We start from the raw sequence: 17,496 nt of genomic DNA on the forward strand, positions 1-17,496 counted from the left end.
AGGGGGTGCACCAGGTGCCTCCAGAGGCCCCTTTCTGATCTCAGCCATCCTGTGGTGCTGTGAAACGTCAGGGGAAGCTGCTCACCCCTAGTTACAGGCTTGCAAAGCCGGGTAACATTGGACTTCTCCAGTGCAGGTCTGGCTGCAGCTCTGCAGGGAGCCACGGGCAGGGATGCTGCACGGCCACAGCCCCGCCAGAGCTCCCAGTTTTTCCCACCTGTGTCCAAGAGCAGCAGTGCCAGCTGGCTGGGTTTCCATCACTTACAGTTTCCAAATCTATAACTTGGCAGGTTGAGCTCTTCTGGCTTGGAGGACCTTTCCAGCACGCGTGTATTTGTTCTCAGATGGAATGGAAAGGAAATAAAACCTCAATACCAAAACCTCCTACAAGCTGCCGACATCCATTTTGACCAGCGCAGCAACCACCGAAGCACAAGAAAAGGCTGTTACGGCGAGTACCAACATCTTCATCCTACCTACAAATTAGAAAGCGCGGCGTGCCCGTCTCTGCTTGGATTAATCCCAGGCAATTAGCACAGCCCTCCAGTAATGCTGCGCAGGCAGCAGCTGGAGCGATAAATTACAGCTCCGGAGCTGATTTCCCCAACAAGCCGCGGCGTGCAGGCTGGGGCTGGAGGCTGTCCAGGCGAGGAAGAGCTGCTGCTGCCACGGGCTGCGGGGAAATAACAAGTGCAATTTTCAGTAACTGTTTACCAAGGGGAGAGCGATGTATTGGTGTGCTTCAGCGTAATTGGAACGAGCCCTCTTCACTTTGCCAGGGACTGTTCCTAGATGTGTAACGGCCTAAAATGAATGGGCTTTGCCATAACTTTTCGGTGATTACAACCAAATGTCACTTTATTTACCCATCAAGGTGGATTTGTCGGGGGAAGAGTGTCACGTTTGGAATTATCGCTGCGGAGAGCTGTGCTAACAACGGTGCTTGGGCTTTTAGTGCCCAATTAGTAGTGTGCTGCAACTGCACCTCCCCTCATTACTTGCTATCATTTCATTCTGCAAAGAGTTAGCACAATGGTTATAAAGCCCTTCCTCCACTGAATACAGGTGCGTCCAACTGGATCGAGGTGAGGTTCGGGCCATGCCAGCCCACTCCTGTGTTCCTGCTGGGCAAGGCAAAACAATAAATTGGCAACACACTGCACGGAGCTGGGGACTGGGTGGAAATCACCACCACCACTAAAAGGAGGAGAAAACTAAAGGAATTAGAAATAATATCAAATGGGTATCATCACAAAATTAAAAAATGTAGTTTCCATCGCTGCAATGGGGAGTGCAACACCAGTTAGGAGCTCAACAGTCATGAGTGCCTCCTTTATGCGTGTCTGACATCCTCCCAGTATAATGACTGCTGTGATTGCCCTTACGCAGCTTATAATAGGGCTCCAGCTCTCCTTGGCTTGTCCTGCATAAACAGATGATAATAACCTGGTTCACACCACAATTTAAGGATAAACAATTACTCACGGGGAGGTATAAACAGATGAGAGAGGTAAAATTTAAAATTAGAGATTTAGAGAATTATGGTACTATCGGATGTATCAGTACATCTGATGCCCCTGAATTTCTTGGCCTTACTTAGGGATCATTTTACAGGTGAGTTTCAAGGATAATTTTGCTTTGGAAGAAGATAATGATGCACCTTGCTGATGCATTTGGTTTACAAATGACTAATTTTTAAGCAGAGCACTCAGAGTATGCATAAATGGAGATGAAGGGGAAGGCATCATGACTTTGTTAGGGAGATTAAGCTGACGTTGCTGTCCAGGCCAGAAAGCAGATAGAGGTGAGGGGAAAGGAAAGTCTTGAAGCTACAGCAAGTGAATTTGTGTAGCACAATAATAACAGTATGGAGGAGAGGGGTTTGCAGGAGTGGCAGCATCCCCTCTGGCAGGCAGTGCTGCAGGGTCACCCCACCTTGCCCAGCCCAGCTCGTCTGTGAACCCGTGGCTACCAAAAGTGGGAATCATGAGTCACAAACCAGGTGCTGGGGCTGGGTTTAGTCCTGAAGCTGTAAGGAGAGCATCCTGCGGCTGAGCCTGGGCAAGTAATTCCTAGTTTGAAAGCTGAGGGAACCCGAAAAGCCAGAGGAGAGAAGAGAGTGGGGTGGTGGGATGAGTTGGAGTTGTTGGGAGTCGAGGCTGAGGAAAAAGGGGGAGCAGAGAGTGGGACCATATGGGTGAAAAATCTGTCCTGAGAAGCAGGTAGAGTTGGGAGGTGGGGAGCAGGTCATATAAAATCTGAGACTCACACCCACTAAGAAATTGGGGCCGGAGTCAGGGAGAGTGAGGTGGGGCTGAGACAAGTCAGAGGGGAGGGGAGGGAGCTGCTGTTAAAGGCTGACCACTTGTCAGGTAATATGAGAGGTGTGGAGGCTGGAAAGGCACCAGGAGAAGGGTGCCGAGTTCAAATAAGTAGCCTGGTTAGAAACTCCAGCAAGAAGCACCTTAAATGAGGAGTCACGCACCACTTAGAGGTGCCCCGCAGCAGCAGCTGGAGGAAAATTATAGCTCTGTGGTACATGAGAGGCCACAAGGAAAGCTTAGTAGGAAACATCCTCCTCTGGCCTGGGGAATCAGAAGGTTCTTCCGAAGTCATTTATTTTCTTCAGAAAGTCTCTGTTAAGTCCACTTGTGACATCATGTGGCTCATCTCTTTTCATGCCAGACTGTTCCAAAGATAACCATCATAAATCTCGCTCTGTTAGCTCAAACACCCAGTCCTTTAACACAGATATCCAAGGGATGGTGACTCTACCACTTCCCTGGGCAGCCCATCCCAATGCCTCACAACCCTTTCAGTAAAGAAGTTCTTCCTAATATCCAACCTAAACCTCCCCCGGTGCAACTTTAGCCCATTCCCCCTCGTCCTGTCACCAGGCACGTGGGAGAACAGACCAACCCCCAGCTCGCTACAGCCTCCTTTAAGGTACCAGTAGAGAGCGATAAGGTTGCCCCTGAGCCTCCTCTGAGGACACAACTGCACAGACATGGCAGGAGATGTTCCTCTACAGATGCACCATACCCCACTAGTGGCTTTTGCCCTGGACACTGCAAGGTTGGCTGTCTCCTTTACCCTAGGCTCTCATCAGAGGGAGAAAGATCAGATTTGAGAAGTCAAATATCAATATCAGTTGGTTGGTAGGTGGCCCACTGCATGCTCAACGAGCTGGAGCTTCTTCAAATCTCCCTCCTGCAATCCCACCGTTTGCCTGTGCAAATGGCTGGATTTCATTTTTGACACTGAAAAAAAAAAAACGTTTCAACACCATTAGACCCTCTTCTCTCCAAGCAGCCCTGCTTTTAAAACCACATGCCACTGACGTGAACCTAACTAATTTTGCTCACACAACAGCACTCTAAAACAAACAAACAAAAATCCATAATGCAGAATTAGCCCTTGGTGAAATTCCAGCTGACAATCAACTACTTAGCACATATCGTAGGTGGTGTGGCCCTGGCAGGACTGGTTTAACTGCAGTGTTTGAATTCTGCAGCAATGTCCTCCCTCCCACAGACACCCAGAGCTGTACCCGAGCCCGAGTCCTAGCGTGATCACCGACCCTGACTGCTCTGGGTGGCCTGGAAGCAACTGAAGGTAAAGCCCAGGGTGACCTTCCAATTGTCTTTGCATCTAATTATGACCTCGGTAAATCTGTTCCACAACTATAGTGATTCAGGTTGTCTTGTTCTTGAATATTATGGGGTGGCATTTACCTTTGTGTCACAGCCTGCATAGAATTGAGGACACATATTATGCTACAGGCTTGGGGCACAAGTCCTGTGAGGAGCGGCTGAGGGCACTGGGGTTGTTTAGGCTGGAGCAGAGGAGGCTCAGGGGAGACCTCATTGCTCTCTGCAATGCCTGAAAGGAAGGTGTGGGGAGCTGGGGTCGGCCTCTTCTCACAGGTAACCAGTGATAGGACCAGAGGGAATGGCCTCAAGTTGTGCCAGGGGAGGTTCAGGTTGGCAATGAGGAGACATTTCTGCTCAGAAAGAGCAGTCAGGCACTGGGACGGGTTGCCCAGGGAGGTGGTGGAGTCACCGTCCCTGGGGGTGTTCAAGGAGAGGTTGGACGTGGTGCTTGGGGACATGGGTTAGTGGGTGACATTGGTGGTAGGGGATGGTTGGACCAGATGGTCTTGGAGGGCTTGTCCAACCCTAATGATTCTGTGATTCTACAGCGGCCAGTACTCCTCTTTGCTTACTAGTTCTAATCCAGCAGAAACACTAAATTTCATTTTAATCTTGGGGCTCTTTGAAAAGAGCACAAGAAAGGCATTAGGAAAGGCCAATATTTACATCTGGCAACCAAAACAATTTACAGAACCAAACCAAACACCAAGCCCTCCAGTCAGCCAGCCATTCTGTAGCTCAGAATTGCACTTTATTAAATCAACATCATAAATGTTTATTTCAATAATTTTTCAAAGATATATACAGTTTCACAGAATTATATAAATTATTATATATTAAATTATTATAATTTGTAATCTAGTTTATTATATGGGGTTACGTGTGTGTGTGGGGGGAGGGATTTTCGTCTCTAGTACCATGTATATGTACCAAAACAAACAAAAAAGGTCAACTGTATAACAAAACAGAATCAGCACAGTTCGCCAAGTACTATTAATTCAGTTCTGAAGATTTGAATTTCTATATGTAATGAACAAACTATTGGTGAGCTGTGAATGAACTAATCATGACTTTGTTTGGCTGCATTCTTCAACTCAGTTTTAGTTTGAAAAATTATTCATTTGAATTTATAAAGGAATAAAAAATGTTTTCCAAAGACTATTTAAAGAAGATAGAACTTGTCTCCCACACTTAGTATGTGAAAGCTCTTGCTGTTGATGTTGATATTTCTGTATGAATAGCATTAATCATCCATAAACACAAATCTGTGCCCACATAGGTTTCAATGCACTGTGTTATTATGGCACACTTGGAACATTTTTAAAGCTTTGACCATTGCTATTATTAGCTCCATTGATTTTAAGATGACTGGGATTTAATTATGTGAAAACTTCTTTTCTGTTTTATGTAGCTGTGCATTGTCATTGCAATCTATGACATGGATCCTTTACCATATGTGAAGCTATTGAAAAATTCTTTTAATAAATCGAGCCCAAATTGTCAAGTCTATGTAAAAAGTTACACTTTCAAATTTGAATTAGACACCTATATTAAAATAACCTACGACCTTTCCAGAGACACTGAAAGTATGTAGCTACTTTTTTTTTTTTTTTTTAATTTTTTCTGTTAATAGTGAAAAATATTTAGCAGACAAATAGAATTTTAATTCATAGTGAGACAACTGTCTCCGGGCACTTGCATTTCAAAAGCTTTTGTTTTTAAATACATAGCCTGCTTGCCAGCATAAGAGTAGCAGTCTGAAAACATCCATGCTTAGACACTGCAGAGTTGAAGCATTTCCATGTCTGCATTCAACTTCCATTGGCACGAATGTGTCAAAATGTTTTTCAATTCCTCCTCCTGCTCTAGGAGAAACATTCAGGAACTGACAAATTTGTAGTAAATAACCCTCAAGGTGGCCATTAGCAAGAGTCGGGATTTACATATAATTATCTAAACATCCACAACAGACCACTCTGCCAAAGAAATGGAGTGCCAAATGTGAAAGCTGACTTCTAATCTCCAGATCTCCCGTCCTATAATTAAAAAAGTAGCAGCAACAATGGGAAGCCAGCACTGATCTAAGTAGACCTAGAACTTTATTCACCAAATGTAGTAATTTGTGAGAAGTATTTCATTAAATTATTAATCACATAACTTCAAACTAATTTTAAATGAGAAAGAACTTCAGCCTCAAAATTTATGCAGACCCTGCTCGCAGAATGAGAAAAATGCTTCATTGCTCCTCATTTCACCAGAAAATGTTGCTATTTGCATAGAATCAGCTTCTCAAGGACAATGCACTGGGAGAGCTGTTGTTTTTTGAGGGTCCGTGTGCTTTTATGGAGCATTTGAAAGGTTTGAAATATTCAAGAGCACAAGCCTTCAGTACTCCTTGCTTCTGCAGCTTTTACAGTATCCTATCTGTGTTCCATATCAACAAAGGTATTTAAAATCCACAACTCCTATTAAATGTAATGATTAATTGGATTTTTCTAGTCTCTCTGCATGTTGACCCCTACAATCTTGGCTAGCCCTCGAGGGAGCTAAGCAGAAAATGCCGTGCTGCTCTTGGCACTTAAGTAAATAGCCACAAAATGTCAGAAAGTCTTTCCTATCCATGCACTGCCAGCGATGGAAATCAGAGTCAGATCATGATTTAATGAGATTATCTCCATGAGCAGATGCTAAATGCCCCTCAGTTAGAAACCACCAAATTGAGCGTGTCACAATAAGGATGACTCGAATATAAAAACCAACAAGGTTACACTTCAGTCCTAAAAGCTGCTGTACCTGTTGCACACAAGCAGAAGAACAAGCAACCAGTTTATGTAGCGTTTTACCCAGTCTTGCTGCCAACTTTGCGAGGATTTTTTTTTTTTTGAGATTCAGTTTTTATGTGCACTTCATGTCTGGGCACAATGCCAAATGCAACAGTGATTGCAATGTCAGACTATAGGCAGGAGTCCTCCACAGGAGATTTTTGACAGCTCTCTGAAACACACACATTTTCTTGAAGGGAAACACCGAAGCAGGACTGGATTATCCAGGACTCCACAGTGACGCTCTCAGTGACTTGAAAAGGGGAAACATAACCCCCATTTTTAAAAGGAGAAAAAAGGAAGACCTGGAGAACAACAGGCCAGTCAGTCTCACCTATGTGACAGGCAAGATCATGGAGCAGATCCTCCTGGAAACTGCGCTAAGGCACATGGAAAATTAGGAGGTGGTTGGTGACAGCCAACATGGCTTTGAAAGGCTCTGGGGAGACCTTATGGTGACCCTCCAGTACCTAAAGGGGGCTACAGGAAAGCTGGGGAGGGACTCTTGGTTGGGGGATGTAATGACAGGACAAAGGGTAACAGCTTTAAACTAAAAGAGGGTAGATTTAGACAGGATATTAGGAAGGAATTCTTCCCTCAGAGGGTGGTGAGGCCCTGGCAGAGGCTGCCCAGAGAAGCTGTGGATGCCCCATCCCTGGAGGTGCTCAAGGCCAGGTTGGAACTGAATGGTCATCAAGGTCCTTTCCAACCCAAACCGTTCTATGAGTCTATGACACCAAGCATCCCCAGGAGGCCACATTTCTCATTTTTAAGGACATGTGGCAGCTGTTTTTTCACATTATTCCCTTTCAAAGCATTTCTAATATTGAAGTTGACATTGCTATAGCTGAATATTCACATGCTGTAGCTGTTATCACAGGTATGTTAAGAAAGTTTTCCATTGAATGGCAAGCTGTGTCTTCTGATGGATTTGAATATATCTGACATACAGCACAAACATTAGAAGATGCCATTTTTGGACTTGGAGGCTCATAGTGCAGGCTGGTAGGAGGCAGCATGTTATACAGACTATCAGCCTGCACAGCTTTTTTTCTTTTGTTTTATTCTTTGCACACCCCCTCCTTCTCCCCCCAGTCTAGCAGGATGCTCATTGTTTTCAGATTTCAAGTGTAGGACTTTTTTCGTCTCCCTCTAATCCTTATTAAAAAGCTTACAACATTCCAGTTAGTTTTACTTTTAAAAGTTACCAAATTTAGCCCAAAGCAGTGTTTTGCTGCTTTATATTCTTTAACAATTACTGTTACTCACTGAAGCACGAAATTATCATGCACTGTAATTTTTCTAAATGCTGAAGTTCTTTTTTAATACATATTTGGGGAAAGAAAAGGTTGTCTTGCACACAATCCCATAATGTAAAAAGACTATAGACAGCTTAGAAACTGTAGTCATTTTTGTCTCAATTCTCCTCTGGTGAATTATGATTTTTTTCTGTTTGTAATATAGGAGTCTAATTGGTGTTTCAATATATGTGTGGAAAACAGCTCATGGTCTTAGGCTGGGGTCCCTACCACTAATGCTTTGCAATTTAGAAAAAAATACCAGAATCCTACATCAGAAATATGAGTGAATATCAAAATGTAGTCTTCGATGTGGTGTTCCTGTTGTCCAAAACAAGGGAACGCAGAGGAGCCACAGGCAGTCTCAAAGCCTTGTGTAGACCTAGCAAGCCCAGAACTGCTGGATGCAGTTGTTCTCCCAGTATTTACTGCAGGCTCTTGGTAGCTGCTCTGGAAATATCATAGAATCATAGAATTGGGACTTTAAAGCCCACCCAGTCCCAACCCCCTGCCATGGGCAGGGACACCTCCCACCACACCAGGTTGCCCAAAGCCCCATCCAGCCTGGCCTTGAGCACCTCCAGGGATGGGGCATCCACAGCTTCTCTGGGCAGCCTGTGCCAGGGCCTCACCACCCTCATAGTCAAGATTTTCTTCCTAATATAGTCCAAACCTCCCGTCTTTTTGTTTAAAGCCATTCCCCCTTGTCCTGTCACTGCACACCCTGAGGGAGTCAGTCCCTCCCCAGCTTTCCTGTAGGCCCCTTTAGGTACTGGAAGGCTGCTGTAAGGGTGCTGCTCTCCCCAGAGCCTTCTCTCCTTCAGACTGAACAACCCCAGCTCCCTCAGCCTGATTTGTTAAGAGAGGTGCTGCAGCCCTCTGATAATCCTCATGGCCCTCCTCTGGACTCGCTCTTAACAATCCAGACGCTGCCCCATGTTAGATAAAGGCCCTGCTGCTGGCCAGAGCCGGGCCTATAAGAAATGTTGTTTGTGCCTCCGTGAGAGCATATTTAATAAAGGAAAAAAAAAAAAACAAAACTGCAGCTCAACAGCAGGAGGTGCTCCAGGCAGGCAGCAGCAGTTCCCCTGCGGCCCGTGGAGAGGCCCCTGGTGGAGCAGGCTGTCCCCCTGCAGCCCATGGGTCCCACATGGAGCAGATCTCCATGCTGCAGCCCCCCCATGGGTGGAGGAGCCCCCGGTGGAGCAGGTGGATGTGGCCTGGAGGAGGCTGCGGCCCATGGAAAGCCCCCGCAGGAGCAGGCCCCGGGCCGGAGCTGCAGCCCGTGGAGAGGAGCCCACGCAGGAGCAGGGGGGCTGGGGAGAGCTGCCGCCCACCCGTGGGGGACCCGTGCTGGAGCAGTTTGCTCCTGGGGGATGGATGGAGCCCGTGGGACGGAGCCGTGTGGGAGCAGTTCCTGAAGAGCTGCAGCCTGTGGGCAGCCCCCACAGGCTCAGTTCGGGAAGGACGGCATCCATGGGAGGGACCCCACGGGGAGCAGGGGCAGAGAGGGACCGTGAAGGAGTGGTGGAGACGAATCGCCAGGGACTGACCGCAGCCCCCATTCCCCTGCACTGGTCAGGGGGAAGAGGTTAGATGGGGGGAAGGTGTTTTTTTTTCTTTGCTTTGTTTCTCGCTTCTCTAGCTTGTTAGTAATAGGCAATAAATCTTACTCTCTCCCTACTCTGAGTCTCTTTTGCTTGTCACAGTAATTGTTGAGCGATCTCCCTGTCCTATCTCAACCCTTGAGCCCTTTGTATCGTATTTTCTCCCCTTTCCCTTTAAGGAGGGGAAGTGAGAGAATGACTAAGGTGGAGCTCCACTGCCCACCCAAGTAAAACCGCACCGTGCCACCAACAAAGATGTTAAATATTGCCAGTCCCACTATTGACCCCAGAGGAACACCACTCATTACTGATCTCCACTTGGACATTGAGCTGTTGACAGCAACAGTTTGAGTGTGGCCATCCAGCCAACTCCTTACCCACCAAGTGGTCCATCCATCAAATCCATTCCTCTCCAATTAGGAGACAAGGATATCATGCCGGACAGGGTCAAATGCTGTGCACAAGTCCGGGTAGATGATACCATGGATAGAGATATCCCTCAGTAAAATTTTTGTCCTATTAGAATACGCTGGGATTCCCAAATAGAGTAAGGTATCAAAGAAATCTTGGTATCTAGCTCCTAATGGATCTGTTGCTCATTCTGATAGATCCCTGATGTAATAGGGCCATGTCACCACACTGAACTCAAGCAATCTCAAAATAATTTGAAGCTACCTTCTGTAAAAGCATATCTTTCAATTTTCAGATATATTTCATGTTCTGTAACAATGTTAAGGACTGCTTCCACAGCTTTTAAAAATAGGAAGAAAGGGGTACACCACGGTTGTCACATTTGTTCAACCCCATGACTTCAAAAAATCATTTTTGCTGTTGGAGAACCTTCACCACAGATGCATAGGGATTAGAAGACAAAAAACCTCCAGCTCTTTTCAATGCAAAAAAAAATCTTAAATATTGATCTAATCTCTGAAATACTGTTCACTAATTTAGCAGACATTGCCTGTATCTATGCACCTGCAGTCTTGCTTGACATGAAAGATGCAGAGAGACGACTGACATAACGTTAGGATAATCAGTTCCTAGAAACACAAATAAATGTGCTCACATGGAAGTATAACTTGAGTTGAATGTCATTAGCACAACTCGTAACAAGACGATTAAAACAGCCTTTACAATAAAGCAACATTTAGTGAGAGTTGAAATAACATAATAATCACACTCGAAGCAGCTGATACATGATTGCTTTATGACGTGATGACATTCAGACTCTTAAGAGTCAACGCTTGACAGCAGCGAGACTTTTAGGCATTCGTGGATATTGCATCACTGAATAATATAGCATGCTAGTAAAGTATTTAGAGATCTTGAGATTTTTATTTTTTTTTCTACCTTAAAAACAGTAACAGGAAATACAAAAATGAAAAATACTCCTAGCGAAAAGCTGAAAATGCTTTCTGGATCAGACCGCTGCAAGATTATACTCCATTCAGCTGAAACATACACATAAAGTGTTTCTGGAAGAGCACTAAGTAATGTAGTCATATCGACCTCACAAATATGTGTACAAGTAGAAAATTTTGAATTTAGATTTAACAAATTTTAACAAAGCACACACATATAGGCATGACTAATTAAAGCAACAGAAGGCGAGAGTATGGCTGGATGTTTTGGATACACCCTCAGCACCTGAGATCTTCATTAAATTTAATATTTTACCTTTTAGGAAATGTTGCTTTTCTATCTAGTATTGTAGGGAATAATTGCAAAGTTACTTCTCCATTTTCTCTGTAAGATCTCCACTCCGCATACTCTCTCCTGAATTGCATAACCTGTGGAATGCAGATCAAGGGCATGACTGATGATCCTTCTGTAATTAAAGCTCCCTAATGCTGCCAGCACAAGCTCTATACAAAGAGCTAGGGAGGCAGTACCTCTGCCCTTTTCTGAACCCTTAAAATCTCTTGTGAAGGCAGCAATCACAAGCTGTTAGAGGGAAAGGAAGAATATAATCATTTGAACTTTTGGGAAGAAACTGGGAGATATCCTTTAGTTCATTTCAAAGCTGATGATGTCTGCAAACAATCCTTCTTACGTATCCAAAACACACTTATACAAACTCCCCCAAAAGGAACTCAATGACCATAATAACAGATTTCTGAGTGTTAGCCTGAAAATTAACTCACTAAAAGAAAAAAAGAAAAAAGAAAAAGGCAGACAATTTTGCAGATGTTTTTGAACATAAGCCAAACAAAGTTTATTTCTGCCTCACCAGACTCCATCATTAAAATGGGAAACAACAGATTTCAGAGATCTCCATAGTAAAAAGATGAAGCCAGTGTTTGTTTGCATGGTAGTTGACCTGCATAGTTCAGTTATAACAACTGATCAGCAATGCTGCTGCAAAATGAACAGCCCTTGAATACAGATGATGTAGAATATTAATTTTGGCAATAATTGAGTACTTGGAGGCTTGCATGTAAAGAGACAAATGTATTATACATCTCACATTACACTGTGAGAGGTTAGAGGATTTTTGAAGCCTTACAGGACAGAAACCATAAAATGTGCACATTATATTATCAAGAGGGAAGACAAAGACTGAATTTCAAAGACATACAATCTTGAGATCAACCCAGACAAACATGGGGGGAGGGAGTGAACAACTCAGACTATAAAGCCACTCTATGAGAGCAAACAAACCACATCTGGATTATTTAAACTTCTGGAAAAAAAGTCACATAAACATTTGCAATGTAACGCTGCAACCCACAGATTTAACCCATAGTAAGATTTCTCTTGTACAGGCAATAGGAAATTTCTGTGCGAAAAGATAAGAAATAAAGCTAAGGAAGTTCTGTTAAATGAAGATTGAACATTTCACATAACAACATTTCTTTTTAAAGGGTAATCTTAATAATAACTGATCATCTTAAACCCACAGCTGAAAGACTGGACCAAATAGAACATAAAATTCTTTTCATTTTAATAAGGGAATTAAAAAAGTAACCAGAGGCCTCAGAAAAGTAACGAAGTGATAGAAACTTTCATCTTTATATGCACCAAGGAGGGCATATGCAACAGTGCTTGTGAAAATGCTGAGACAAAGACATGGGAAACAAGCCGGGATGTCCTGTCCAGCCTTAAGCTGCTGCTCCAGAAGGATGCAGATCTTTTGCAGGTCTTGTGTTAGATCTGCCAGTCCTACGCAGATGTCTCTGGGTATGGCAGTAGATCTGAAACGGCATCACATCTCTATGTGCTAGCATCTGAACGTCACCTAAACCTGATTTATGAGTAACTTCTCACAACAGAGTTCATTTTAGTCATCCATACATGGACCTGAACACCTTAAAGTCACAATTTCTGTACACTGAAAGACCATGGATGTGGTATGGTTGTCACAACTACAAATACGGCAGGGTATGATCTTTATGATCTGTTTGTAAAAAGTACATACATTCATTGCAAACAGCGGCATATACTCCAAGTGAAAATTAACGTGATACCAAATCACACATAGATAACAAAAAGAGATTTTTACTAAAGTAATGCACCTTTTTCTGCTGATGGTGGACTCCAGTTCTTTGGTCAGTCTCTCTCTTATGCTAATACTGTAAGCACTCCTATTTTTCTTTCTGTTTCCCCTCCCACAAAGTGGCAACCAAAGAAATCAATTAGGTAACTTGAATGCACATTTTGTAGTAACATAAAGATTTTCAGAGGAAATGGAAGTCAAGAAAAAATGGTATTTCAAAACTTTCCCTCTTCTCTGCCTCAGAGATCAACAACTGACTTAAAAACTAGTTTTAGAGAAGTAAGTGCACCACCAAAAACATTACTGCCACCAAACCATATTTGTAACAACAAACAGAGATATAAAATGCACCATATTTAAACACGCTTCTCCCTCCATGGCTAAGGGCAGTTAACTTAATACAGGAAGCTCCAGATACTTTTTAGGTTTGAAAACACTGAAAAACACAAAAGACAGCAGACTGACCATTGGGGCTCTGCAAAGGATGCAGTACTTACCTTTAGAGAACATACTTTATTTAATAGAAGTTTTTTGCTCCAATATACAAAATAGGGGACTGCAGTCCCAATTAACATTTACATAGGTACACAGCAAATCATTTCCACCATTTACAACAACTGACGACTTTCCCATACTCCCCTCTGTACTACAGCCAAGAAATAATCCTATAATGCTTCACATACCAATCAGTCATATTTTGCACTTCCCTGCCTCTTTTCTTTTTTTTTTTTTTTTATGAAGTTGCAGTTTCTGATAATAGTTTAATTGAGAACTTCCGATTATTTCAGCTGCACTAAAAGTAAAATGAAATATATAATTTGGAATACTATCTCAAAAACCCTATATAAAATGAAAGTCAGCGCCTTATAAAAATATGTGGCAGGAATAAAACCAGTGAATAAAATGAAAATGTTTTGAATTTTGTTAGGGTATAAAGTATTTAGCAACTAGTCTCAGATTTTGACTACACTAAGAAAAGAAAAAAGAAAGAAAAATAACAAAAAATTGTCCATTAGCAAAAAGTAACATGACAGTTCTTTTACAATACTGTACCTTTAGTATGCAAAGGACTTCATCCTTCTAACATGCACCATTAACCAACTGGCTCACTCCTCAACCCTTTTCCCACTGAAAGCTGAAAAAAGGTGTTAAAATTACTTGAATCCCTTAAGAAAAATCCAATCCTATTTCTGCATCTCCCACAATATTTGAGCTTTACTTTACAGTGCTGGTAGTTTAATCATGATACATAATTTTATACAAAAGAATTCTAGCCAAACCAGGGCTTTAGAAACTTTGCATTTTACAAAAGCAATTTGTTACAGCATGACAGTTGCTAAATAGCCCAATTTATTTAGTGACCCTGTTAAAGATTTGTTCAACTGAGCGAATAGGTGAAGTCATTTCCTGAGCTAAAAGATACAGGTAAGTAAATAGTCAGTTATAGCAGCAGACAGGAGACATTCTTTTCAAAAGTTGTAACAGTATCAATAAAATAACCTTAGAAAACTACAATAATGTAAAAATCACTAGCTGAAGAGGGGTGACAAGGACATCCAAGACCTGATTGCCATCATCTGGAACATATATCCCCTGACTTTCCAGAAATTACATTCAGCTACTGTCAGACAAAGTACTGTTAAATGGAAGAATGTCAGTCAGATCACAGTAGTTCACATTTATTACAGATCAGGTGTTTTGTCAAGAGTTAGTTCTTAATGCTGTTTCGTAAACCTAAAGCAGGGTAAAACAGCTGGTTTCAGTGAAAAACCCTACTTTTCATTCTACTTTTAAAGGAATGCAGTATCTTCAGTCTCACTGAATTTTAAGCTTATTTCTTTTAATTACTTAGAAAAAAATATACTTGAGACCTTGAGTGGTTTTTGAGACAGTCACCCATGTTATTGGTAACATAAGTCGATCTGTTTTTAAGAAAGGGAATGATATTCTGAAAACAGCTTACTTTGATCCAAATCATTCTAATTTGCTTAGAGTACAAGATATTAATAAATGATTAAAGAACTATAAAGACTGGTATACCACCGCTGCACCATCGTTTTCTTTTGATATGCATTCTTAAAAGTCTTCTGTGTAATATTTGTTCACTTTTTTCATCCATTAATGGAAAGATGATATTCTAGTTTAATTAAATCAAGTACCTCACTTAGATACCAGTTCTTCCAGAAGGAAATCTCTCTCCTATGTTACTAATCTTTTTAAGACATTGTAGACACTGTTTTTAGAATTTATATTGGCTCTTCTTTAACATTTTAACATAGTTTTAATTCAAATTAATATATAAAATTCTCAATACTTGTTAGAATAAAGGACAGTCAGTACACAAGATCCTAAGTTACAATAATTTATAAATAAAAATAAACTATTACAAACCAAACCTTTCCCCATACGGAGATTAAAAGCCATAATCTTGACTGATTGTTCCCGATCATACATTATAAATAACGTAAGCTTCTTCAGAGAAGCAAAACATACTTGCCTCCCTGACACCAGTTTACATCTTCAGTTAAACTACTACCATCAAGAAGGCAATTGGGCCCAGATATATCTTCTTCCTTACATGTTAACCCTCCCAGCCTCATTCTTTCAAACTTAAGCACAGGAAACTAAGTTCACAAAGAGTCCTTTACTTTTTATATGCGAAGTCTGTATAAAATACAGATTTCTAATGCTCTTATTGCACCAACCTGGCAGTGCGGTTAGAACCTGACTCAAATTCCACTGAAGTCCATGTAAGGTTCTCCAGTGAGCTTAACGGGCTTTGAATTAGGACCACAGAAACAGCATTACCTAATGGAAAGCTCCTGCAAGAGCGGTTGGTATCTCTTTTTTGCTTACGGGATGCAGTGAAGACATGTAGTCAGCGTGATACCTGAGCAAATAAAATGGTAATGATATGAAGGTTTTAAAAATCCCAAACTCTTTGCTTAGTTGTGTGCAAACTGTGCTACCGCCCCCGGAGCTTCCTGCTTTTCTTCAGTGCTTGCTCCATTCCAAGATAGAGATGCGAGGCATAACAATCTCTCTTCGCTACAGTTCCCCCTCAATCCCGAGACTGATAGAAGAGGATGTAACCAGACTCAGAGTTCTTTGAGATGTCTGATGTCAACCCGTAGAATTCTTCAATAGCTTGTGCATCAATTTTCTGCATGTGAAAATCCAAAATTTTAACGTGAGATTACCTTGCATAACATACACATCACATTACGTACCGCTCTAAAATATGTTCTCAAACAAAAATAACTTTCACATATTAAATAAAATAATCAAATCCCAATAATTCTTAAAGTTGCTATGTTTTCAGTCTGTCATCAACTGCACAGATGGTAGAGTATACATATGTTTATGTATGTATGTGTGTGCAATTTTAAGGATTAAGTGAACCTATGAGTGTAACCCAAGGTGCATTGTTTGTGCAAATTTCACACAGAAAAGCTTTAAGGATAACAATATCCCACTAAGACTTCGAATTCACAATGAAGAACATATGTACAAGACATCATTTCTCACTCTAAGCAGTGTAAGCCAGTCAACTGCAGATGAGAACAGTGAGAAGGCAAAGAATGAAGGCTGACTTTTTCTTAGTTTTTCATACAAAGTTTGCCTGTCATCCTGCCAGCCTGGAAAGTCTCCTATATCTCCTATATCTCCAAGATTTTTGGGGAAAGACTTGAAGTGTCTGCCAAAACCAGACATTTTTGAAATGAGTATAGTCTGGTTTTCTTGTCATCGCTTTTTATACAAAAGAAATTGAAATTAAAAGCAAGCTCTCTTGCTGTATTTTAAACCAAGGATAATTATGCTACAAACAACAAAAAGGTGGAAAGATGAACTTTCCTTCACTTAGGCAGACATTATTTAATCTCATTCCTATTATTTGAAATGAAACCTCTCTCAGGAAGGAGTAAGTCATTCCAACTTGACTAACCATGGGCCAGGTGTTACTGGTTTGGAATTGGAGAGATTGTCCCTGATATTTGTGAAATCATACAAGATCTACCACAGTGGCCTCTCTTTTCCTTGGAGGAAATTGAACTTCTGACCCTATTGAGACATTTCAATTTATGGTGTATCTTGATAAGACACAGAGGCAATCCTTCTACTTTCCCAGCAACCCTGCGTATTTCCATGTCTGTCATTTCCTGTGTGAAAAACGATCCATAACGTGGCTTGGAGATAAGACTCCTTAATACCCGTGACTTGTCCTGCCAATTAACACACTAAGCCTAATACCTGTCTCACTCATTTTTCTTCTTTTTAATTATACAGTACTTTTATAATGTAACAAAAAATGTAAACTATTCATTGTACTGGCTTAATTAAATCTAATAAAGGACATGGACAGCACAATCATACTTCTGTTCATGCGTAGGCATAAAAAAAAAAGGAAGATGACAGAACAAGCAAAAAACCTAAAACAGTACAAAATACAGACATGAGCAGTTTCTGCTCTTTTCCTCAATGAAGAATAAAAAATAACTGATGAAACAGTTGACAAAGCAAAAACTGGTGAAGGGATTTTTTTGTTTGTTTGAATACCACGAATTCCTGGAAGCATGGCTAATACTAGCAAGAATACCAGAAGCAAAAGACTCCTGTTTC

At 41.7% G+C, this 17,496-nt stretch overlaps 1 protein-coding gene across 1 annotated transcript in view; it reads right to left on the reverse strand.

Annotated features, from left to right (window-relative positions):
• Positions 1 to 13,337: 13,337 nt before the first annotated feature.
• Positions 13,338 to 17,496, reverse strand: part of USP12 (ubiquitin specific peptidase 12) — a 36,287-nt gene continuing 32,128 nt past the window's right edge. Inside the window, exon 9 of the mRNA XM_084287176.1 lies at positions 13,338 to 16,039. Coding sequence (XP_084143302.1) covers positions 15,938 to 16,039 — 102 coding nt within the window. The 3' untranslated portion in view covers positions 13,338 to 15,937. The remainder of the gene's footprint in view (positions 16,040 to 17,496) is intronic.

This window comes from Netta rufina (genome assembly GCF_964035555.1).
Source record: "Netta rufina genome assembly, chromosome: 1".
In the NCBI taxonomy this organism is placed as follows: Eukaryota; Metazoa; Chordata; class Aves; order Anseriformes; family Anatidae; genus Netta; species Netta rufina.